Consider the following 26,672-nt stretch of genomic DNA (forward strand, 5'->3'; position numbering starts at 1 on the left):
AGGGAAGGCGCCTGGGCCTCCCGGGCAACGCTGCCCGCGGTCCCGCCAGGAGCCGTGGTGCCCAGAGCCGGGCCGCGGCCGCTGCCCGCGGAGCCATTACCGCGCTGCGGGCGGGGCAGGGCGGCCGTTGGGCCGCGCGCGCCGCTCGATGGCTTTTGCAGGCGGACCCGCCGCGCGCGTGCGCGCGACGCCCGCTCCCCCTCCCTCCTCCCTCAGCACGCGCGCGCGCGCGCGGCCGCTCGCGCCAGTGTCTCGCGCAGCCCCGGCGCTTCCTTCCGGCCGCCATTTTAGTTGCTGTGCCTGGCCTCGCGGCGCTGCCGCTGCTGCTGCTCGAGGAGCGGAGAGCGCCCGCCGCACCCAGCCCGGCCGCATCGCGCGGCTGCTCGCTCCTCCGGCCGCCAGCCGCCGCCGCCATGTCCAAGCGCCACCGCCTAGACCTGGGGGACGACTACACCTCCAGCAAGAAACGCGCCGCCGACGGGTGAGGGGCGGCGAGGCCCGGGCAGTGCGGCCTGTGGCGGGCGGGGGGGGAGATTACAGCGGCTCCCGCGTAATCCTCTGCCTGTCCTCGGCTCTGGCCGCCCCCTGCGGGGCTGGGCCGCTTCAGGCAGCGGGGCGGCCGCAATGGGAGGTGGAAGGAGAGAGCTGAGGCGGCGGAGGCCGCATGGCGGACCCCCGGCGCCGCCTCGTCTGGGCAGGCCCGGGAGCCTTGGCGGCTCCCTCTGAGTGCTGGGCCTAGGCACGGGGTCGGCCTTTCTGGCGGGACCGGGCCCCTCGGCGGGGTGCGGGGACGGATGGCGGCGGTGTGATGGCAGGGAGCGAGCGGGGAGGGCCTCGTGCCGCGGTGCTGGGTGGGGGAAGGAGAGGAAGCCGCTGGCCTAGCTGCTTGGGCGAGCTGGGTTGGGCTCCTGTCGCGTTGGAGCCGGGGGCGGCGCGCTGCTCGGCCCGCTCCCCAGCGCCCGGCTTTGTGTGCGTTTCTTTCTTTCTCTCTTTCTCTTTGGCATCTCTGTGTGTCCCCCCAGCCCGTTTGTTTGTTTCTTCCCGTCTCTGGCTTGAGAGGTCTGGCAACTCTGGTCCTAGAAGTCGGCATGAGGCTTATTTAGCCAGTGTAACTAGCGCCTAACCTACTAGAAACGTTCTTTCTTTGTTAACAGCTTTAACTCAGTGACCAACATGAAGATGGCTGACTTCAACTAAGAATTGGTGTGGGGTGGGATTTGGGAGGGAGGGAAGAGGGGAAGTTATAACCCCCCCCCCGATAAATGCATTAAAGTTACAGAAATTGCAGGAACTTGGACAGCATGCTTATGCTGTCCTTTTGTACACAGTCGTTTCATTGCCTTCACTGTATAATCTTTTTTTGCTTCACTTTCGTGGGGAACTCTTAAAACAGATTTCTGGAATGTAAAGGGCCCCAAAGAAATACTGTATTTATCTAGTCTGCTCTTCTGTTGGTGCCCAGAAGACTTTCTTGAATTAATTCTTTCCTGAAGTCCAACATATTGTTTTGGACTAGAATATTTATCCTAGAAAAGTAAATGCCTTACCTTGTTATCAAAACTTGTAGTAATTAAAAATCAACCGTAGCAGTTAGTGTTCATTGATAAACTGTCTTTGCTCTTGAAATAGAACTTGCATTTTTTCTAAGTGTGAAGTCGAGTAGCTTTAATTTTTAGCTGCTAGAGTTTGATATGTTTTTGTCAGCTAAACTGAAGTGAATGTTATTATTGAACATCTGTTTTCTGTATGTAGGTAGTATAACCATAATCTAATTTTTTTAATGAAGTGTATCAAACTGCTTACCTCCTCTTAAGATATACTCCCCCAATTTTCCCAAAAGTTTGTATAGCTCTTTTGTGCATACAAAAAGCCATAAATATACAGACTTCTTGGGCATACAGGCTTTTGTAACGGCTTCAAATGGTGATGCCAAAACTTGGTGTAATTTGAACCTGGTACAATTGGTATTGTTGTGCAGATAATCACTGTTGTTCAATATTTCCTAGTTTGTATGTTGTAGGGTTGTGGGGTTTATTTATTTTTTTAACATTTCTTATTTTTTTGTATTATTTTTATTGATTGTCTGCTGTCACCCTGAAGCTTTAGTCTTCCTGTTTTGTGTATACTATGACTGGTTCCCAGCAATGCTATAACTTTTTTACTGCAGGTGTGTACTCTTTATTACACCTGAAAACAAACCAAAACAAAAACAACTATACAAGCTCTGGTTTTGTGCCCCTTCTCCCAACAAAGCATTAAGTGATATAGGACCAAGAATCAGTTGCTGTAAGCGGAATTATTGAGTGTGATTATTACTTGAGGTCTTAATTTATCTAACACATGCCACACTAACCTTATACTGTGCTGATTTATTCATAGGGTGGTTAGGATTTACAGCTTATAGAGGGCTAATAGATATGCAGGGAAATTCTTGTTAATAGCATGTATTTACATGCCTTCTGTGCAGAGAGAGCCTTTATGCAATTTAGTTGGTTTTGGAACTGGATTAAGCTAAATTTGAAGTGGCATCTATTCAGGGAGCTAATACAGAAATAGTGAGTGTATTTAACTGACGATCTAACTGCGTAGTACCCTGTATTTTTTAGTTTGTTTTTAATTAAGGCCATGTATTAGTATGTGCAGTTTTGCATGGGAGTAATGTCAGGCCAGCAGGCTTGTAATCACCAATGTAAACTACTTAAGCACAACATCTGTTTTCTTTTAGCCTTGAAGTATCACCCTTGAACAAAAAAAACTTTTTGAAATATGTGAATTGTATGGGAAGTCTCTGGTTACAATGTTGCTGTGTGAATTATGTTAGTGTCTCTAAATCTGTTCATTTTTTTTCTAAATTATTTAACTTCAGTTGCTGCTGCATAACATCACCGTGGTTGTGTGAGTGGGATGTATCACTGACTTACTCTGTCTTCCGTTTTCATACATACAGAACAGAATTTCTCATTTAACTGTATTGGGTTTTTTTGCATCAACTGCAGACTCTTGCAAATATCTGTTTAGTAAAGGAAGAATAGCACTAATGTTCTATTACATATGTTTAGACTGTTTTACAGTGATGGTCAGTGGTTTTACCTTGTGTCCTGTGTTTCCATTTTTAGTTTTACGTGCTTTTCATCTTAGAACTTAGTGACTTGTTTCTTTTGTATCCATATGTGTATGCATTGTATATGTGAAAGCTGATAGATGAGACTACTTACAAAAAAAATTGATTATGGAATTGGAGTTTGTGCGCAAGACAGATTTGATTAAATGATAATTTATCTTCTCTGAGATGATGCAAAGCAAGTTAAATGTGACAGTTCTTAAATGAAGAATTGCCAAATTGCGTTTTTAGAGAATTCAGTGAGTTCATATGGCACCATAACACATCCAGTATATATCCTACCAAAGTCTGATATGGAGGCTTTCCTTTTTTGTGGAGTGATCAGTCTTCAAAAGAGATGAGCTGGAATTCTGTTTTGTACTTTATTCATTAAAATGCTCATCTGGGGTCACTTCACTTACTTCAAAGTTGTCAGTGATTGGGAAGCACACAGCATCTTTTTTGGAATAGAATGTCATTCCCCTTTTCCCTGGTTGATCCCAGAAGTCTGGATGTCTGCCAAATTTCAGTAATACTAGTGAGAGACTGGGAACTGATTTTAGGAGAAATGCTGCTGTAAAACAAACCAATAAATGACCAATGAATATTGGAGAGTAAATTTGAGGGCCTGTTATATGTTATGTTTTTTCTATGCTGATATCTAGTTGCTACCCTTCTATCTTTCTTAAATCTCTTAATAAGAATGAAGAAAAAATAACTCCCTTGGTTAACCTCTATTGAGGTTAAAGTCCATTGAGTTTTTGCCTTCTGAAATAAATAAAATTTGATAAGTTTGTTTTTTTAAATGCAGGAGTGGACAGCTGTAAGAGTTAAATGAAGTAACACAAATGGAGAATTGACAGGACTTTCCATTCTGGATCATATTTGTAGTTTGTTTATGCCAGTACAGTGTTCTTGAGATTATATCTATGCTTTAAACCCACACAAGTCACTGCCATCACAAAAGAAGTCAGTGCTGCCCCCTCTCTTCTCATGCTGCAAGTGCTTGGGAGACTAGATGAGAAAACTGATCTGTATTAGAATTAATTTTGGTGGAGGTGGGCTAGGAAGGGCTTGTTCTTTACGAGGTCACTGAAGTGCTTCTACCAACACAAGGGCAAGGTTGGCAACAGAGGATAGGTCTGTTTACTTTGGCACGAGTGCTGGCTTATGCGGTTTTGAAGCGTACCTGCAAATAAACTCATCTGCTCTGTAGAAGCTTCTGACATAAAATTGTTTACTTGAACAGTTAGAGTAGTCTGCTTCTGAAGGAATTCTGTTGCCAACTTCTTCGTTGGTGTCTAGTCAAAGTGTAAAAACCATTAATAGTATGTCTTACTCTCTTTCTACTTCCAGATTTTTCCCTCCATGAAGTATGTACTGTTATCAGGGTGTTGTATCTTGCCCTGGTTTTACCATAATTAAATGGCTCTTACAACTTTTATTTCCTGTTCTTATTATGCTGCTACTGTCTCATCACACTTTATCTATGCCAGTAGCTGCTGATTTAAAGATGCTGATTCTTAATAGCTCATTAACTTTAAAAAAAAAAAAATCCAAAACTTGATCCATTTGTCTGTTATCATTAGACTCTTCCACCATGAAGTGTGGTATTATGGAGCTTAGTTCCTTCAATTTGTTGCAGGGGTAATTTTCCTCTAGCAGAGTGTAAGACCCTACTAGATTCTGTAATACACTTGCCTGCCATTTTTACGGAAAAAGAGATTTCTAGCTTGTACGGTATTTGACAGTGTTAAAACTATGCTGGGGCTATGGTGTTTCAGATTCAAGCAAAAGATACAAATGAGCCTTGTTTTTTATTATTTATTTTTTAGGTAGTTCAGTGTCCAAAGACTTGGGAAAGTCCACGAAAAGTTAATTAGGACAGTGACAATCGGCAGTGTATTTTGTTACCCTCCTTTCTTCTCAGTTTCATCTATGTTAAAAGAAGTATTTTTAGAAGTACAAAACAAAATGTAATAGCTATTAACTATGATGACCTGTGAAGCTATAATATGTCAAAATATTGAAGGAGGGAAGAATGTGCATTCAGTCTGCCTAGATTACATTCTTTTTTAAAGAGCAAGAGTGCTAGTCCTTCTTGATGTCTAGCATATTTTGAGTTAGAATTTATAAAATCAGTACTAATATAAATTGTTCTTGTTTGTATCACCTTTCCTATAGGTAGGAATTCCCATATTGTCTTACTGGTTGTATGCTACCCAAGTTCACAGGTTTGAGGGGTGGGGGGGGGGGTGGGGGAAGCTGTGGAGAGGTGTGGTGGTCAACAGCTTTCACTTTTTCTTTTAGGCATGCCTGAGAGCTGGTGAAGAAGGGGGGGGGGTGGAATTTCTTACTACTAATCTTTTGATTTAAATGTTTAAAATTAGTGGAATGTTTTTATTTAATGGGATATAACTGCTGCAGTATTGGGAAGTTTTGATTTTTATTAAAAGCCTGTTGCAACAGTTCTTTGGGTAAAACGGGATTTCTTGTGAGTGTTTCAGCATTTAGTAGGGAGAGTGAAATTATGTGCAAAAACAAGTATGTGGAGTTGCAAAATCAAACTGCCACTAAGATTGAGGCCAGAGATTGAATTTGGACTGGGTAACTATAGTGAAAATAACAGTTTTTCTTTTGCAAGTACAGTGAACTTTTTTTTGGACTTCAAGATTACTTGAGGTTTAATATGAATTATTTCTCCTTGACCAGTTTGATGTTTACTAGCTTCATTTTAGCTTTGCAATTTATTCTTAATTTGGAGAAAATGAACCAAATACTTCTGGTTTCAGATTTGCTGGAATGTAATTACTTTGTGCTTGCTTTTGGTTTTTTTGGGGTTTTTTGGGGTTTTTTTTTTGTTTTTTTTTGTTTGTTTTATGTCTCCTCTGGTGAGGAGGTTAAGCATTTATGTAGCTTTTTATGTTGTGTTTTTTGTGCAGCTTGCTGACAGCTGTTTAGGTAACACAGATTTTTACAAATCATGTAGTTGTAACTATGTGAATGCTACAGTTTCAGGCTTGGTAACAAATAAGAATACATAAATGCTGGTTGTTTCTAGGTATGTGGTAGGAGGTGTTGTTAGAGAAGACTACTGCTGAAGCGACTAGCTTTTAAGTCTGAGTTTCAGACCCTGCAGCCTGCAAATCAAAATTGATTGAGTCACAACTTCACAGGTGACTTCAAGCAAATAAAGCTGCAAACTCATTGTGGGATATGAGAATCAAACTTCTCTCTTGGGGCTGATCTATCATCTTGAGTTACAGTTCTTGCAGATGACATAATTCTGTTGCTAGGCAGGCAAGAAGAGTATTTAGCATTTTCTTATTTTTCTGCAGTAACAGCAAATAGGGACAGGAAGAATTCTGAGAAAAGTTAAGCATGTGTAGCTAGTGCTTGATAATAAGTGAATAGGATCAAGACGATGCTGTTTTCATGTGATTGCTTTAACCATGCCTATGCTGAGAGGACCTATGGCGGAACTTATGTACAATGAGTGTAACTACTTTGTGTAACATTCAGTATGCGCCATATAATGTTACTAGTTCTCTGCTTATCCTTCCTGGTAGCTGTTTGCAAGGCTGTTTAAAATATTTGGTTTGTATCCACTTTGTATTAGAAACCTTAAAGTCTGTTTTTATTTAGATTCCTACTCTGCCTTTAAATACTTGGATATCTCATTTTCTGCTGTCTTTCCTAACTCACTTTAGGAAAGATCGGGACCGGGACAGGGACCGTGATGACCGTTCTAAAGATCGTGACAGGGATCGGGACAGAGACAGAGATCGTGACAGAGAAAGGGACAAGGAAAAAGATTTTCGACCTACATCAAATTCTACGTATTTTGCTGCTGCTGGATTAGCACCTATAAAACCAGCAATGATTCCACACAGTATTAACCCTTTTACAAATCTACCGCATACACCTCGATATTATGACATACTGAAGAAACGGCTACAACTCCCTGTCTGGGAATACAAGGATAGATTTACAGATATTTTGATTAGGCATCAGTCGTTTGTACTGGTTGGAGAGACTGGGTCTGGTAAAACAACACAGGTGAGTTCTTAACTACTTGATACCATAATCTTTAACAGTTTAGACTGTTGCTAACTGGATGTTAATCTTTGGTTCCTTGAAATTCATTCTGAAAGTCTGGAGAACATGAAGGACATATGTACATAGATTACCTTTTATAACTGCACCTGATATCTTCAAAATAATACACCCTTCTTGCTGCAAATTTCAAGAATCAATTTCTTATTTAGGTGGTACATAACAGCATTATCAGTATTGCTTTTCTAACATGTCAGCTGAGACCAGGATTTTACAAAATTCTTCAGATAAGTTTGATTATATAGTTATTTGAAAGATGGTGTTCTGAACATTCATGTGTTTAAAAAAAAAAAAAATCTTGTCTATATGAAGACAAAGTTTCTGATTGTGTGATCCAAGAATTCAGAGATCTAAAGGATGTGTTTTTAACACCTGTGATTTAAATTTCAAATCTGTCTTACTGTCATGTAGTTCTCAAGGCATAAAGCTCTTCTAGAATTGCCATAGTAATTTACCTCTTACTTTCTGAAATGTCTTAAGAAGCCTAATGCATATTAAATCCTATAAAAGGAATTGAAGCTACAAAAAGCATGTAAGTTGTCTTGGAAATTTGTTTCCTCTGAATTTTCTTTTTATGATACTGCAGATACCACTTGAAATGCTGAATTTTTGGTTTTTTTGTGGGTGCCCCTGTGGGAATATAACTTGTGGTCATGTGCTATCTTAAACCTAGTTGTTGTTTTGTTTAGGTTTTTTTGTTTTGTTTTACTTTCATTGACTGCAGTAAAATAAAAACTTTTGTGGCTAAGAAGCCTTCTAATGTTCAAACTAAGTGTTCTTGAACCATTTGTTTGCTTTTGTCTGGTGTAAAGTTGGCATTAATTGAAGAGAAAACTACAACAAACTGTCCTTCCTAAATAATTCTATCTTTCCTTTCATGGCAAAGAGGCTCTAGTAGTAGATAATGTTTTGAGAGTTAGGTGCCATCTGTAAGGTCCCTTTTCCCAATTAACATGTGCAAGTTTTTTCTCTCTTCAATGTTGTAGACTGCTCCAGTATGGAAAAGCTTGGCTTTGACAATGGGAACAAGAGGAGATAAACTTTCCTGAAAGTCTTGTTCCACATGGACTTATAAAGAACTCTTCATTAAGCTACACTGTGAAAATATACTGAATATATTTGAAGCCAAGACCATTAATTCTGAAGTCTTCAGTATTTGCGATGGCTTGATTTGTAATTTAAACTTGAGTTTAAGTTAACTGTTTTCCTCAAATGTTCTCAGAGCATGTTCAGTACTGTAATGGTGGAATGGTTGTGCTGAATTTCTGCAAAAGGAGGTTAAATACTTGCTATAATTGCAACATGCGCTTTCTGTTAAATGTGAGATCATGTATTGTGCCTGTATAATGATTTCAGAGTAGGCTATAGAGTTCCTAGTAGAGTAGCATCTGCTTTTACTGAGAGTCTTAATGATAAAGAACCAAACACTTCTTCACATAATGTAAGGGATGCCACTTCGTCAGCAAGTTTTCGTGGCAGGTCAAGTCTAAAAGCAAGGTGTTTGTGAGCATGGCTTAGTCTCACGCTATCCTTGTGGTCTATAAAATAATTACTACTAGTGAAAGTCTGATTCCATTTCAGCTAATGGAATTTCTGAGAATTATACTGTATAACTTTAAACAGGGAAAGCTTTCAATAAATTGAACTGGCTTGCTTGCATCCTTCTTAGAAGAAGCAGAAGGGCAGTGTGCCACCCTCTTTTGTCCTGTATCCATTTAAAAGCTTGTCTTTTCTTTGACTTGAAAATAGCCTATAAGGCCCCTCAGTGCATTTGTCTTTGATATGGCAAACCACTGTATGTGTAGTCCCCTCTCCATAGTGTTTATTTTGGTTACAATTTGAAAATGTCTCTGTATTGAAAAAGCTCTTAACCATAGAGGTGCTCATGCATTTGATGTTGTTGAAATGCCTTTTTTCAATGAAAACCAATTTTTTCACTGATCGTAGGGTTTTTGTGAAAGTGGTGAGTTAACTTTTGTTAGTTTACAAGGAACAGATGATATGAACTATTCCCAATATTGCCGAAAGTGATCATGGTTGAAGTGGAAAATGTAGTATGGCTCAGTTCCTTTCTTTGTGTGTCTTTTAAAGCTGGACACAAAGTTTTGTGGTGATATCTAAATCAGCCTATTCCCTTAGAGACTGTAAAGGCTTTTTTTTCATTTGACCATGGCTGGAGGTTCTGCTGTTACCTAGAAAGCCACTTCTAAATTATATTTCATACTACTGGGGCCTGACAGACTTGCTGTTTTAAGGTTCAAGTCAGAACTTGCTCTATTTAAAGGGAAGAAGCTTCAGCTACTATGCTTAGAGCTGAGTTTTCCCTGGTGGCTTGCAAAGCAACTGCATTTTTCTATGCTGTATATTTGGGAAGTGTGTGTGTTAATGGATGGGAATCTGCATTCAGGTTATCAGTGTTTGAGAACTGCTATTGCTTTTAGTTGTGAATAATTTTTTTTGTATGTTTCTGAGTTCTATTCTGTTCAGAAGTCTGTTGTCAATCTTCTGTCATATTTTCATGATCTCTGCTTTCATTTTTTTATACTTACGATGGAAGTGTATTCCCCATTTAAAGAAGTGGAGGCTTTTTTTTATTATAGCTTATGCTTGTCTGTTGTTACTGTGTGTATGTTTTAGTGTTAAATTATACTGTGAAAATACAGTATTTTAGAAGAAAAAAACTTGCTGATATAGTTCAAATCTATACAGATTCTTCTGTTCTGTAATGGTGTGACTGTATAAATGGTAGTATTTTTCTCTTTGAATGTGAGCTTTTAAGTAAGAATACTTTGAGACGCAATTACTAAGGAGGAGTGGATTTTATTTGACTTCCAGACTTAGATGTAGCTGTGTTTGGAGATGCCTTTTCATAAAACATCTTACTAAAAACACCTTAAGAATATTCCATCTTTCTCATCAAGCTGTTAGTACCTTTAGAGCTTCTTGTGAATCAAGCTGCTTATTCTGGATTGTTCTTGCTATTTTCAGATTCCTGATAGTAACAGAAAATTGCTGACTGACAAATGTTGATATAGGAACCAGCGCATTAGGTTTTCATATCTAGTTGACAAAATTTCCAAAGAGCCAAGAATTAACTAAACAGACATTCCTAATTCATTTTACTTGCCATTATTTCTGGCTAAGATGGTTTTTACATTGTTAAACTTTTCTTTTTGCTTATGTATTAATGAGCAATGCTTTTTAAAGCCACAAAGCATATTTTATTTACTATACAAGTTAAAACACTGAAATTTGCTACGGCTCTTGGATACCTTTGGAGCATGACAGCTGCTGGTCGATAGCTCCAAGGAATTGATCTGACAGTGCTTAAAGGTACTGTGAACCTATGTATTTCTTTTATAACTTGAAAAAATTGTTAGGTACGTGCTTATTATGGATGTGTTTTATTAACTAGTGTTGGATCCAACCAACTTAACTGTTTGCTCTCATAATTTGGATATTTTTGCACAAACAATTGGCATCTAAGTGGAATTGTAATAGTAAATCTATTTGATGATATTCAAAGGTTACAGATGATATCTGGCCATTAGAAGTGTACTTAAAACTGAATTTAACTCTTGACAGATCCCCCAATGGTGTGTTGATTACATGCGCTCATTGCCTGGACCGAAGAGGGGAGTAGCATGTACCCAGCCTAGGAGAGTAGCTGCAATGAGTGTGGCACAGCGAGTTGCTGATGAAATGGATGTAATGCTGGGCCAGGAGGTTGGTTACTCTATTCGATTTGAAGACTGCAGTAGTGCAAAAACTATTTTGAAGTAAGTATGGTAACTGTCATTTACAGGTATAACATGCAGCCTACTTTGCTGGGGAGGGGCGGGGGGCAGGGGGGATTACAGGGCAGTAACAGGTGTGAGTGAAGTTTTGGAAGGTGTAATGGGGGAGAGTGAAATCTGTGGACAGCCACTGTCCATGTTTGGGTGAAGAAGGAGGAGGGGAACTCTAGCATGACCTGAGAGAAACTTGGCGTGGGGCTCAGGGAAAATCAAAAGTGAGTCATTCCCCTTACAGAAATCCCTGCATCCTGTGGATATTAATTTTAAGTGATCCATAAAGAAGAAGGTGATCTGAAGAGGTATTTTTGAGCAAGGAGCTACTAGAATAGAGCACTTCAGCATTCAGTCTCTCCATATTATGCATTCATATGGCCTTTGTCTCTGACTTCCTCAGTTGGTTACTTCAATAAGGGGAACTACTGATAAGTTTGAAAATTGACCTGTGACTGACTTGAGCGTGCATAATCTGAAATTTGAGTACAATGGTGGTTTAGTTGTCAACTCTCTTAGATTCCTGTGCTTTGTAGGTTGAACCAGGACCACTTAATATGTAGTTTGCAGATGACATTTGGAATGCTCAGTGTGTAACTTTCATTGTTGAAGAGGATTCCTTCTGGTGTTTTTCCACCAGTCTTGGTTGTCTGTTTCAAAGAGCAGTTATTTATGCTCAAAATGTGTCGTCTTTTGCTTATATAAGTAGTTGAAGGCTGGGAATAAGGTTTGAGTAAAAATAAATTATAATTTGAGAAGGAGAAGCAAAAAATGAACAGTAGTAGTGACTTGCAAATGGAAAAGGGGAGAAACAATTATAGCACATAATATTTTTAGGCTTTTGGAGTTAGGTTTTTTACCCCATTTCCCTGTCTTTAATTGTAGACCTGCAGGTCTGCCAGTAATAGTCTGCAGGTGACTTGTAAATGTTGCAAACCTTGTTTCCTCTTCCCTCTCTTTAAGTCCCACCTCTCCTCCCACCTCATGTCATCTGTACTCTGTAATAATTATTTGAGATTTTTTTAAATGGGTTTGTTATGCTATCAGAAATAGTTTACTAGTATTTTTCTTTTGAGGAGAAAAAGGAAAGGTTTAGTTTAATTTAGTTAATTATTGAACTAGTTTAATTAGTGAATTTGATGTAGAATCCTCTTCCATATCACTCATTAATAGAAATTTTTATTAAAATCGTTTTTTGTGTGCATTCAGGTATATGACTGATGGTATGTTACTTCGTGAGGCAATGAACGATCCTTTGCTGGAGCGCTATGGTGTTATAATTCTTGATGAGGCCCATGAGAGAACACTGGCTACTGATATTTTGATGGGAGTTTTGAAAGAGGTTGTAAGACAGAGAGCTGACTTGAAGGTCAGTAATGATGAAGCCCAACAGCTTCTTCTTTTTGGTTACAAACATACCAGATAGGGACATCTGTGTGCTTACTATTAGCTGATTAAAAAATTAGCCAGTAGATCAACTGCATTTGAATTGTTAATAACAATCTGTATTGGAAAGATAACTCTAGGAAGGTTTAAATGCAGTTTGTATGGAAGGAAATACTAGAAAGAATACCAACCTTAGCTTAACCTTTCCGTATGTGACTAAATTTTTTGGACCTTGAAAACAAGGTTGTTGCTTTCTACTGAAAAAAGCATGCGTAAGTCACACAGTTAATAGTAAGAAAATAGACTCAGTTGTAACATGTTTTAAGCATATCATTTCATAGATTCTTGTCAACCTTTGGAGTAACTGTCTTTTTGTCCTCCAAACCTACAGGTTATAGTTATGAGTGCTACTTTAGATGCTGGCAAGTTTCAGATCTATTTTGATAACTGTCCTCTCCTAACCATCCCGGGACGTACCCATCCTGTGGAGATATTCTATACTCCAGAACCAGAAAGGGACTACCTTGAGGCTGCCATTCGAACAGTGATCCAAATTCACATGTGTGAAGAGGAGGAAGGAGATCTCTTACTCTTTCTTACTGGACAAGAGGTACTTTTTTCCTTTTTTTCATGAATTGTTATATATAGAAATTGTTTTCAGAGGTTTGCATGAACCAAAATGTTTAGTTGACTTTTCTTGTTCATTGTTTCTAAGTGACCTGAGGTTCTCCCTGTCATAAATAGAATGCTTAAGCACCTGAAGTGTATCTTTAATATACATATTCTATGCAAGACTTCTCTAAAATGAAAATTCTCTTAAGTTATTCTGAAATAGAAACCTAGAGTATGAATCCCAGGTTTGTCCTGAGGTGTATAAAAGTGACTAAATTCAGAAGTTCTGGTGTCTGATAGCATTCAAGCTTTTGATTAAAAGAGTAGTTCTGTGCTCTTCCTGGATTGTAGAACTCAAGAATAGCACTTTGGTTCTGTTATTTAGACAGCTTAGACAGCTACTAGTCTTCACAAAAATTGCTTTGAGTATTAGTTTTTTTCTGTACCACAAATATTGGGAGTTTTATCTCAGAAGTGCACTTAGTGATGTGTAGAAGTAGTTTGTAGAAAATAGGAAAAAAACTACAGGAGGAAAACAGGGTTTTCCAGGAAGTTTTAAATCCTTCACTTGAAATAGACTGTGGCTTTCTTAGTACTAATCTGTTGCTTTGAAACTGTTGTAACCATGCTCATTAGTAGTTGGAGGTGGAAGAAAGGTAAGGAAAGGGACAGGTGTTGTGAAAAGTACTTGACTGCATCAACCTGAAATTCATATTTTTAGTAGGGAGAGAGGACTCAACTAGCAAGAGTACTTGATTTTTGTATTTCTGTCTAATTAGTTTGCTCTGATGGTAGTGGTGCTGCTAATGAAAGCTTGCAGGTGACTGAAACATCTTCATTTCCCCAGAAGGCTTGCTCAGCATTGGTTTACCTGTAGCCAATTTTCCTTTGTCCTGGAATGTTTTGCTGTAGGCACAGCTGTGGGGTTCAGCTGCGGGGCTCAGTAGCTGGAGTCTTGCCATTGATTTTTCTGGCCTCCAGGCTGGTTTTAGGCAGAAATGTTCGGCAGTTCTTGAAGATTCTGGAAAACTATGTGGACAAGGTGCAGGATCGTATGACTTTCCTTATCAGAAGGATGCATCTATGAAGCTGAATAAAGGAAGATACTTAGATAAAAGTATGCAAGTGTAAAATGTAAACTCTCTTTTTTTAGAAAGGCTTTTTTAGATGAAGAATTGCAGCAGTCTGAAGCAGAAGGTTCCTTCTAGCTGCTGCCTTCACTACCCACTTAACTGGAAGTAACTTACATAGGCAATAAAATGATAGGAATTAGAACAAATTAGTTAAGATTGTATACAAGTTGATGATGGAAGCTGCATTGTCAGGCCCAAAACCAAAAAAGTTTTAAGTACATTGGAAATCAAAGGAGTCTTATATTGTATGTCTGTTACTGAATGAAGATAAAATTGTTGTTAATGGTACAGAAATGTTCAATTACATTTTCTTCCAATCCTGAAAGAGTAGAGGTATGATTATGTTGAATGGACTGCTTTTCAGTCAGTTAGTACCAAAGAAAATGCTAAAAATGATATCTATTAGGAATAACCATTTCAAAACCCAACTTGTATCATGTAATCCTTGTAAAGAGGAAAAGTCATGTCTTGATTGTTTTTTTAAAAAAACTTAATATCAGGGAAATTCCAGCACATGGAAGGAATGTTGATGTGTTGTGCCAATATTCAAAAAGGGAAAGTGAGATGACCTGGATAACTGTAGGCAGAGTTGGAAAATCCAGGGAATTCAGTTTATAAAGAAATAAAAATGTAATTTGCATTTCAGTCAGTATGTTTCTCCTAGATAATAGGTTTTGTCAAGTTTGTTTTCAGTTGTTGAAATTGCAAATTTTGTAGATTAATTATGTAGATGTGCATTTGAAGCATGTGATAAAGGACACTTTGAATGTCTCGAGACTGGCTAGCCTGCAGATCTCAGTTGTCTACTGGAGTTCTGTGAAATCAGTATTAGATTGTACACTCTAGCAAAATGAGCTAATCTGTGAATAAGTTTCATCTATAGTGATTTTACACTTGTGGGTGATTCATTTTGAAGGAGATGGAGATAAAGGATGACAAGGGAACTGTATAGATCTGTCCACATATCTTAGTAACCCAGGCATTTATGAATTAGGAGTATGTTCTCCTCATACCCTTTTCTCCTTACAGCAGAATGCATCTTTATATATTTAGAAGGAAGAATCCAGGATGTACTTGGAGACTGGAAGTGCAGATCAACACTGTTGTTCTTGAATGAAAATAAAGATCCTGAAATACATAATTGTGAAGTTCTGATGTCAGTGTTCCAGCAAGGTTTAAAATGTGATGTTGGTAAAACTGAAGCTGGTGTGGAAAATAGTTGCAAAATACGTTTGAAGTTTTGGCAGAATGCTTTGTAAATGAGCATTTATTTTTAAAGATGCACTTTTTGTTTTCCACAGTGAGGTTGGTTAAGCACTGGAACTGTGAAAGAAAGTAGCAGAGACTTTCCTATGAGAAAACCGAAGTCAGAATTGAAAACTTTTTGTTGCTCAGTAGTAGTGATTAAGTGAGGTTAAGGTATAGTATACTGGGCTGCATCTCACACAGATTATATCTTGTTTCAGCTTCACATGGAAGTTATTGGGGAGCTGGGAAACATAAACTGAAAGGAGAGTAATACTAATAATTGTGCTAAAGGCAGGATGCTTCTTGCTTTTCATGCATTAGAGATGATGTAAGCATGAAATTTTTCAAGTAGACCAAGTTGAAAAGATCTTGAATATTGAATCATGTTCAGACGAGTTCAGTTTTGACTTACTGACAGACCAGCTCTCAGCTGTGCTAAGTGTTGAGTCTTGCTCCATGGAAGACTTGGGGGTGGGGTGGGGGGGTGACAAGTACTTCATTTTGCAAAGTTTTGTTTTTCTGAATCTGTATTCAGGCCATTCTTGATCTCCTGAGATGTTATAGCTCAAAAGGCCAGTTGTTGTCTTGCCTGTTTCCTCATCTTACCACATACCATTTTGCTCTCATTGCTGGGAGAAGAAAGGGAAATTGGTAAAGACCGTGTAGCTTTAGGAACAAAGACAAATATTTTCTAGAAGACTTATGACATCAAAGCCAGATGTGGATGGCTGTGCCCCATCTATGATAGGAACTCATAAGAGAAGGGGGAAATTTGAGGTGTCTCCTGAATATTTCTGTTTTGGGAAGCCTTTTCTATTTAAGCATTTATTTTTTTTCCTCACTGTCACTTCCAACAAGGTAAAATTGCCTCATTTATGTTGATTTTTCAACGTTTTTTTTTCTTTTCCTCTTCAGTGTTAAAGTTATGTCTGCTTGATTCATTTATGTGAGATGAAACTCAGTCTAACTATAGTATAGAGGCTGATCTGCTGTAGTTAAAACTGTCATCTCATATTTTAAAAGGTTTTAAAATACTTTAACTGGAACAGTCTTGAAGTCTTGCTTATCTTGTGAGATAGCATAGGGGGAGAAAAGTGCTCCAGATGAAGGGTCAGCTGAAGAAAGGGTTTCTGAAATAATGTTCCCAAGGTTCATGGTTACAGAATTGTCCTGTTTGGTTTTGTAGGCCTGAGTACTCTGTGGTGTTAATTATTCCTAAAATAACATCACCTGTCACCATCTTTTTGGAGAAACAGTTTTTGTAAAGATGATGGGGTAAGGTTTCAATCATCAGACTGAGCAGAGACTGACTAGCAAGTTAAACAGATGTTCATAGCTACCAGTTTGGCCTGCGAGCCAGAATGTTTGCAAGCACTTACAGTACCTAGATGGTTCAGCTCAGGGTAATGTACCTTTGGCCATTAGATTACACTGAAACTAAATGAGAGTTAATTCAAGCATCATCCATGGCAGCTTTAAAAGCAGTGAAAGCACAGCTCAGTTCTCTTCCTGTGTATTTTCAGAAAGCTTTGTTCTGATGGTTGATATTGTTGAGAAGCTTTAAAAATGTTCTCTGGTTTAGGGATCAGATGGTCCCTTGCAGTTCTTTCAAAGTCTTGAATAACTACAGTAATAAAACTGTAGTTATCTGGGTCATTCTTATTTTTAACAAGAGGTCCTGTGTTGCTACTTCTCAGCTTTGAGGTATTACCTCTGTTTTAATTTACCAGTCTTTACTATGGTGACTTTCTAAATCTTGCTTTTCTTCAGGGTTTTTTTGTAGGTACCATACAGAAACAAAGGGGAAGGGAATTGAGGTTATTGGATTGTATTGTTATCAGGTGGTAATTTAACTCAGTAACATAATTTCCGCTAGTCCTCCCTGGTATTTTGGGATGTGGGGTGTTTTTTTTTCTTTTTTGCCACCTCTCAATTTCAGTAGAACTACTTTGGAGGGGGGGAAGAACTTGATGCAAGTGGATTGTTTGGCACCATCTTGCTTCTTAAAGATGTGATGTGCCAATTGAATAATATATGCAACTGCTTCTGTATTTCTGTTCTGTTTTTCTTCAATATGTGCACCTCACTTTTATTGCAGAAATATCAGGGAAAGAAATGAAAGTGAATTTCTACTGAGCATTGTTTGAATAGTGTAATAAAGACTTTATATTCAACAGCAGATAAGGAACAAAAAATGGGACTATGCGTGATAAGCAAAATTAGTCTCTTGGTTCTGTGACTAATTTTATACAGCTCCTTTTAGATGAACTGCTAATATTTTCAAACCCTTAGTTTCTGATGCAGAGCTAGGGAATGTTAAGTATTGGAGCAATGAGATGATAAACTTAGGCAGTGGAGATATGGTATTACTGGAAGAATTTAGGGAGTTGGAGAGGTATTGGTCTGTTGTTCGCTTAGTTCTGAGTCTCTCAGTCTTAGCTGTGTGTTCTGACACAGCCTGAGGAACTAATGTGTTCAAATTAAACCTAATGCTGGCACAGACTGCTTAAAAAATCATGTTTGGAAGATTTGCTATGATTAGGCTTTCAAAAATGAGGTATTTTAGGAAAACTTGAGTAATCAAGGTATTATTAATAGAAGAGTCTTGTTCACATTTTCAACGTTGTTCTTGTTTTGGTAGTATTCGCTAATATAAATCAAAGGGAATGATGGGAAATTAATCACTTTAGAAGTGCATCACTGAAGGGAAAAGAAGTTAAGCCATAGGAAAACTATTATATCTGACCTTCTCGGTTTCAAATACTGACAGCTTTTCATAGTATCTTCCTAGCTTGTCTCTGTCAGGTTGAAGGAAGAAGCTTCTTGAAGGAGACCATCCTTTTGCCCTCCTTTCAGCAATGTGGAAGGCTTTATATTTACTTATGCTGTTAAGAAAAGAAGGAAATTTTAATGTAGTCATAGCATGTAGAAGAAAAGGATTTAGTTTTACAAATAACAGGTGGGGCTCAGCTGTGCTTTCAGAAATGTTCTGAACTCATGTTCTAGCTGAAGTAATTCTTCTGCATGTTCTTCTGCGAGCACAAAAATGGTTATTAGGATCTTCCTCAGGGATGAGGGTTGCAAGCAGTACTGGGCAGTATGAGACAGAAATGGAGGAGGAAGGGACAAACTACAAGAAGATAATTTTAGGCATTAAAGAGACTAACATGCAACCAGTGCTTTCTGTGGTTAGCTTAACTATTGCGAAGGAGTAAGAGGCTGTTGACTGGTGAGCATTGACTGACTTACTCAGTACTCTCCTTACAAAGAGTAAACACAGCTGTCAGCTTGGTACCCTGCTTTAATTCAGTTCCTCTGCAATGATGCTGAACATACTAGTGTTAGCATGAGTAGTCTACTTCACCATTGATCCTAAACAATCAGTTTCTAGAAGTCATAGCAAACTTGTGGGAATACTGTGAACCAGTACTGTGGATGTTTACCCAGAGCTGCATATAGCTGTTAGTACTGACTTCGGCCTGAAGGATTCTGTCAGTATATATGACAGTCATTCCAGTGTTGATAAGGTACCTGGGTCTGTTGCTACTGTCACAGTCCAGAAATTTTAATGGTGAAATAAGCATGCTCCTTGTGTCACTGGGAGATATGCCTTATATTAGTGTGATCAGTGGCAGTTTTATCAATATGCTTCAGTTGGTTCTTTTGCTATCCAGTACAGCTACTGCATCTGACATTGAGGGTATCTAAAATAAAAGGTAAATTGTACTTGTAGGATTCATGTTACAGTGTAGAAGATGGTACTTTACATAGCCCTCTGAGTGACAGAAGCTGTCTCAATAGCTCTTTGCCAATTCTTTGAAGTGTGGTGTGTTAACTTTTCTTGATTTGAGATGAATGTATCAGACATCTTTGTGAGAGGATAGTGGATGGTCTTTAATGGTTAAAGCACCTGTAGCTGTCTGGTTTCATTTTCTTTCATTTTTTTTTCAGTTACTACACTTAATGCACTCCTCCCCCCAATCTACAGGCTTTATAGCCTTTTTCCAGAATGTGTGCATGTTTTGTGTACTCTTGCTATAGTATTTAACATTGTTTATGGTGGAGAGTGTGTGACTCTGCGTGTGCTGTTTTGGCTTTTGACTACTTGTAGTTATATACAATTACATGAAGTTTTCTCAATGTATTTCAGTGGAGCAAAGGTTCTGCTCTGTGTCAGTTTGAATCGTTTAATACCACCAGTTGTTGCACCTGTAGGCATATTGATCACTCATAAGGGAAAATAAAAGAAAGCAGTGCTCTTGATTTCTTGAGAGGTGGGTTTTTTTTGTTGCTTTTGGGGGTGCAGAGCAGCATTAGTTGTCAGCCCACTTCTTGAAGAAGTGGGTTAAGATGGAGTAAAAGTCCTGACAGATTCAGGAGGCACAGGTAACCTCCCTATTGCTTTGTGAAAATACAGAAGCCTCCCCTACCATTTCTAATAAATCAGAAGGAAATTGTTTGCCTTGTTCTTGCTTGTTTTTTCCAAGACAAGATGCTGCAAAGCACTGGCTCCCCTACATGCTTAGATCTTGCTGAACTTTGTGGCACAAAATGGAAGTTCCAGTTGACATTCTGAACTTCTTTGGTATCTCAGAATTGCTTTCTGACACTTAGGCTCCTGATTTGACAGTTAGCTGTTCTAAATACTGCCCAGTGTCAACCAGTGGTTTGACAACAAAGAAGCCTGTTCAGGGTTTTGTGTAAACAAGCCTTAATCACACCAACTCCTTGGAAGGAAAACTGTTTAAATTAGCTTAAATTTGGGCACTTAGATTCTCTTTCCTTGGTTAATGCTTTTTTTTGTTTGTTTGTAAACCATGTTTATCTAGTTGTAGGTACAAAACAAGGTATTGACTCTTGCTTGGATGTTTAGGTGACTTCACTTTTGTTAGTTGAAAAATATTCCTGAAGAGCTTAAGGGATAAAGAAGGCAGGAATGCAGTGGGGGTTTTCGGACACTTTGAGGAAAATCGGTGGTGCCGCCCCCCCCCCCCCCACACACACACACACTATGCCCCCACCTACCTCCTTGATCACTTCAGTATCCATGAAAAGAAATATTCTCTCTTGGATGCTTGCGGGTCTTTGGAGCTAATCCAAGTAGAATAGGTTATGCTGTTGAGTGCGTGAAAGAACATTGAGAACTCCACATTAATATTTAAAATATACTGCTGTAGAGCTCTTATCTGCTGCCTGAATCTAGCTTCCACAGTATTTCAGCTGAACTATAGGTGCTGTAAGTATATGATCAATACATTTTGATAGGATCAAGCAAGAAGTTTTTGAAAACTTTAATACAGACAGACTGTTGGCTGTGGTAATTCTAATGACTAGATGTGATGAAGTATAGGTATAGTATGTTGAAAGTGTGTGGTGCTTGAGATAAATGAGCACTCTGACTAGCATGTAACCTTTTTTCCTGCTGTGGTTTGTTTGCTGATTACTTCTGTCGGTCAGCTCTTTTTCATATGAATGCATTGATGCACAATGTCATTGACAACAATTTTACTGAGAACTGTTTCTCAAATAATATTCCTAAAAGGTCCTTAATCTCTTAAGGTACTAGGATCAAATTCACTCCAGCACTGCCTGTGTCTGGCACCTGTTGCATGATAGACCTGCTTTCTTTGATTAATTCTGGAGCAGGTTCTTGTATGGACACACTAGGCTGACTCAACTGTAACTGTGGTTCCTCTGATCCTGTGCTTGGTCCTGTTGCCAGTACCCTGGTATCCTCTATCTCAAGTAGCCAGGACTTAAAGGAGTTTTTCTAAGCATAATTTTTAAGTGTAGCACAAGTTCAGTCTACCTTCCTTTTGCCCCTCCCTCCCCCTGCTCAAAGAAGAACCACCCTTTCTTACATGTGGGTTGACATTACTACTCCAAGTCTATTGCACAACCCCTTGAAAAGGGATTGTTAAGATGATGTGCAGATATTTAAATCTGTAAGAAAAGTTTTTCATACTTGAGTAATTCGAGGTTATTTAGCTTGTCCTCAGAGGATTAAAGTTAGGATTGTGTATTCAACCATATCTCCTATTTCTAGACTTAAATGTTTTCAAGTGATGCAAAGGAATCTTTGACACTTAACTTTGAATGCTTAAATCTTTCAAGCTATTTTTACTACATATGCATCTTAGACTGTGTACTTCCAGATAGCTTTTTGGAATGGTTTCTCACATAAATCTCAGTTCTAGTCTGATGTTGGAATTGGAGGGTTCTTAAATCTCATCCTTCAGATGAAACTTAGGATGAAAGTCAGGTGGTTGTGGATAAAACTGATGTAGAGATTACTTTCCTGGCAATGTGTTGAATACAAGGACCCCCCACCCCACCCACCCACACACTTTTTTTATTAAAGCAATTCAGTACTACTGGCTTCTTTTTATTAGTGCCTCTAAAAGAGCTTCAGTGGCTCTTGGTGACTCTCATCCTCCTTTCAGCAGCATATGATGAAAGGTCCATAGATATCTCCACAAATCTGCAGAGAGTAATGATTATATATGCATTTGTCATCTCTGTGTTGAAGTATTTTAATGAGTTCCGATTAGGGATACTTAAACTACATCGAGAAACTCTAGGGAGAAAGAAAACTTTATCTCTTCTGAAAGCTGATGGGTAGCTGTGGACACATGCGACCTGGGGAGTGTGGTGCTCTCATTTATCACTGCTTGCTTGCTTATATTGTATTATGTCTTAAGTATAAACTGTCCTGGAGTCTAGTCATTAGCGTTGAAGATTAAGCATCCTGTCCATCTTCAGAGCTTTCCCAGTTATGAGTGTAATCTGCTCAGATTCCGTGGAACAGAATGTAGTGATGGTCAGAGCAGGAACTGATGTCTGTGCTATTTTTTAATTTTAGTATTTGGCTTGTTTTTTGAAAGATAAACTTTAATTTTATATTAAATATTTAATTGATGCCCAAATACCGGATTACCAGTTTATCAAGACTTTGACTAGGTGAAAATTTAAGGGAACACAGTATACCAAACTAGTTGACTATTTCCTTTGAAATACTTTACTTTTTCACCAGTATGAAAGTATTAATCTGTTCAGCTACTGTGTATGGTCTGTCAGTTAAGCTGGTTTTTTTTCTTTTACACTTGGAGGATTTTAATGAACTTTCAGAAGGGGTTTGTCAGTAGAATACCAGGTATTGCCATCTGTTTAAAGAAATTCTTTCTTGTTAGTAGACCAGTAGGGGGCATTCTAGCTCAGTTTCTTATCCAATATACCTTTCATAAAATATAAAAGGTATATTTCTTGGCAAAGTGCACCTTTGTTTAAAAGGCTTTTTTGTAAATATCTGCAGTTCATTCAAATTTGCAAGATAATGCCAGAAGGCATTAGGCTTATTAAAGAACTCTGATATCAAAGGGGATAGTCATGTGGCCTTTCTTTTGCCATACTTACGTTAATTCTATATACTGGTCAATATAGAACACAAGTATTGTACTTCCTATGCGCATTTAAAGCACTGTACGGAATAGTATTAAGCAAAAACTGGAAAGTATTTTTAAGAACAAATGAAGAAGACTCCCACATCTGTCAGATTTACTTTATGTTCTATCTGAATGTATAGATTCTGAAAGGGAAGCTGATTTTGCTCTCCTAAATCCTGTTTAAAGCAGTAATTTTACAGAGCCTTTAGATTACCTGAAGGTTTGCATGCACATCATTTTAACTTTAGGCTGGTGGTTTATTTATTATAAGGGAGATCTGGCTTACTTATTGGAATATACATGCTAGCCATTTTCAGCTTTTTTCTGAATTGCTTCTGTTAATGGTGACTTCATTCTCCCATCAGTGGTTCAGCCAAAATCTCAATAGTTGGTAAGAGTACCTCTTGGTCATAGCAATGGAGGCACTGTAATTTTTAAGCTGAAGTTTGAGTTGTTATTCACTGAGCTAATTTATGTGCACTTTAATTTTCTATTTTCATTAAATCTTTTCATAGCTACAGGTCATCCAACATAAGTGCAGTTGCTTTAAAATGAAAGTGAGTTTAAATGATTAGGCAGGGTTTAAACTTTCTTGTCTATCAAGTTGGTCAGAAAATGGGCTTGCAAATACTGTAGAAAATAGTAATATAAGTGCATGAAAAAAATCTTCCTTTGGCGTAGTTCTGACTTTAAGCTTAAATGGAGTTTCAGTTAAATTTGAAACAAAAATATGAAACGCTGGATTGAGGTTTGGTTCTTGAGCATCGATGTTTATACTGTAAAGGTGTTTGTTCTCATTAGGTACAATGAAGCAAATCTTCCATATAATTGCATTAGTGATACGTGACATCAAAGCTTAATTGGCTTATTTAAAATATCTTGCACATCAATTTCTTTTAGATTGTGAAAATTGAAAAGGTCATGAGTGCAGTTTAATATTCCAGGGTGAGAGATTTCAATTTTAGTACAATTTGTAGGGAATTAATTAGGAAACACGTCTAAAAGAAAAAGGATGTTGAATGCAAATTAGGCTGTTCATTTGAGTACAGAAGCTGAGGCATCTTGAAGTGTTGTGGAAAATCCAGTGGAAATTCAGCAACCACCTTGATTTCCCTTCTTCCCCCTCTTTTTAGTAAAAGTTATTGCAATTTATTTTTCTTTGTCTAGACTTAATGTGATTGTCATAGGGTGCTCTAAAATAGAATGTTACTGTTTTCATGGGCTTCTTTTAACCAATGCTTCTGTTTTGTAGGAGATCGATGAAGCCTGCAAGAGGATAAAACGTGAAATTGATGATTTGGGTCCTGAAGTTGGTGACATCAAAATCATTCCGTTGTATTCTACCCTTCCTCCGCAGCAACAGCAAAGGATTTTTGAACCTCCCCCACCAAAAAAACAAAATGGAGCAATAGGAAGAAAGGTAAATAATATTAAAAAAAGTGTTAATCTATTTTAGAATGCTGTTCAGTAACAAGCTACTAACAGTTGTGTGGGGAATTAAATATGAGTTTCAGCTGTTAAGTAAATTTGGACAGCAACAAATGGAGAGTTTTTTAATGAAGTCTTGAATATCAAATCCAATATTTATCCCGTTTAGATTTTTAGATAACCCTTTTTCTTAGTGCAATTCAAAATTGTGATGCCTGTGTCTAAATAATACTGATTTCAAACTGAATGGGAATAGCATTCACGTGAGTTCCCTGTGAGAAATAAGGTAAATCACGTAAGGAATTTGACAACCACATGATTTATGTAGAGGGCTGGTATTTTCTTTCCATAGCAATTATTCTGAGACATGCTTTTGGAAACAGAATTGGTCATCTGTTCAGGAGATGCTGTCAGGCAGGTTTTGTCTGTTTCTCAAGGTTTAAGAGAAGGTGCAAGTTAAAACAAATGTATCAGAGGTTCCTGTTTTCTGAAGTATTAAGCAAGGAGTTGTGGCACTTTACTTTCATAGGGTAGAATGGATTGAGAAATGATAAACTTGTGAAATGGCATTGAATATTTTGCATAAAATTTAATAGTTCACTTGTTGAATGCTTGCATAAACCACGTTAGGAATGTGTCAGTATTTCTCCAAAACTGAAAATTTGGAAGGAGCCTCAACAGAGCTTCTTCAAGCTAAACCAATGCTATATGAAACTAACATTCCCAAAGTTAGATTTTGAAGGTCAAAGCTGAATCATACTGTCTGCTGTAGGCAGGGTTTGTTCCTTCATTATTTTCCTTTTTTGTGTAGTACAATGCATGCAGAATACTAGTGACAACTTCCTAGTGTTCTGGAAGAATAAATCACTTATTAATTTTTGTGAAATGATCCTCTTTTTTCATATTGAAGTTGATTGCGGAAAGCATACAATCTGAAATCATGAAAGTAATGCTGCAACAAGATCATATTAGCAAATGACTTGAATGAAATTGCTTCTCAGTGATGAACAAGTGATAGCTGTGTATTTCTTTAAACTTCCATTTATGTTTAAAAAAGTGTGCTTCGAAATAGGCAGTTTCCGGTCTTCTTGGTAAGTGGATAACAGATGCAGCGTATAGCTTTCATTATGCTGAACTGACAAAGCCAGTACTAGTGTCTAACGACTTACTGTAGCAACTATTTTTACTACAAGAAAAATTGCTAGGCTAGGAAGTTTTAAACTGTTGGCAAAAGCAGGCATAGAACATGTAAGCAACAGGTTCAGACCTACAAACCCATTAGGTGTTTAAAAAGAGGGGGGAAGGTACTTCTTACTGCTACTTTATGGTAGTTTGTATTTGCTTACTTTAGTTGAAACACATTCTGGCTGTGGCTTTTGTTTGTTTTCATCTGCATAACAAATATAGCAATGGGTGGAAATGTGTGTTTTATGTGGTTTGTAGAAGTGTTTAAATGTGGTTTTTGTGTCAATTTCTTATCTATCAAAATATTTGAAGTAGGACCTTGAGTTACTGGACCTCTGCTGTCTTGTAAGATGCTTTTACGCCATTTCCTGTGGGAGTTAAACATAGTTTTTGGAACTGTTGAGGAAAGAATTAATAAGAAGTCTGAATCAGTTTTCATGACCATAATAGATTTTGAAATAAGTTAAGCATATGCAGTATCTGAATATGTATCTTTTGAGATTTAACTGTGTGAAAGAATGAGATACCTACTAGAAATTGTGTAGCATCTCGCAATAGTAGTGGTAAATATTAATACTGTAGCTTGATTATTTAGCTGATAACAGATCCAATCTTCCCTAGAATGTATAAGGAGACGACAAGAAGCTATTACTGCAAGAAAGCTTAAGATGCAAGATGAAAATGCTTTTTTAGTTGCAGCTAATCGGAGTATTATCTTCTTCCTCTGGAGGAAGATGAAGATGATGACTCAGTCTTCCTACTCCCCTTTCCTCCCCCTCTCTTCCCTTCTTCTCCCAACTTGCTGACATGTGACTGACCTGTTTATTCTTAATTTGAAGCTGGCCTAGGAATCTACCAGGAACCTCTCTGTACTGAGGTGTCATATAGGAGGATATAATTTTCTATATTGCTTTGGATTACCTGCTGGAAGTGTTCCCCATGCATCGTGCCTTGCGTTGGCCTCTAACCTGCTGAAAACATGATCTCTTGCCTTCACTGGGGACCTTACTACCTGCTTTTAACTTTCACTTTTTTACTTACCCGCTACCCACTGTTACATCTGAATTTTCACATACTGGATTTCTGATAGTCTTTAACTCTAGGTTTTCTGCTCCTAAGTTGTTGAAGGACACTCTTGTCCTTTGGGTTTGGGCATTAGTATGTAGCTAATGATACAAATGATTCCATTTGTTCATATAGTTATATAACTATGCAAACATAACAAATGAACACA

At 38.2% G+C, this 26,672-nt stretch overlaps 1 protein-coding gene across 1 annotated transcript in view; it reads left to right on the forward strand.

Moving 5' to 3' along the window:
• The first annotated feature begins 238 nt into the window (after positions 1-238).
• The window catches only part of DHX15 (DEAH-box helicase 15), a 50,036-nt gene continuing 23,602 nt past the window's right edge, over positions 239-26,672 (forward strand). Inside the window, exons 1-6 of the mRNA XM_026120501.2 lie at positions 239-481; positions 6,811-7,159; positions 10,802-10,995; positions 12,214-12,373; positions 12,782-13,000; positions 24,078-24,245. Coding sequence (XP_025976286.1) covers positions 414-481; positions 6,811-7,159; positions 10,802-10,995; positions 12,214-12,373; positions 12,782-13,000; positions 24,078-24,245 — 1,158 coding nt within the window. The 5' untranslated portion in view covers positions 239-413. The remainder of the gene's footprint in view (positions 482-6,810; positions 7,160-10,801; positions 10,996-12,213; positions 12,374-12,781; positions 13,001-24,077; positions 24,246-26,672) is intronic.

Source organism: Dromaius novaehollandiae, chromosome 4 (assembly GCF_036370855.1).
Source record: "Dromaius novaehollandiae isolate bDroNov1 chromosome 4, bDroNov1.hap1, whole genome shotgun sequence".
Classification (NCBI taxonomy): Eukaryota; Metazoa; Chordata; class Aves; order Casuariiformes; family Dromaiidae; genus Dromaius; species Dromaius novaehollandiae.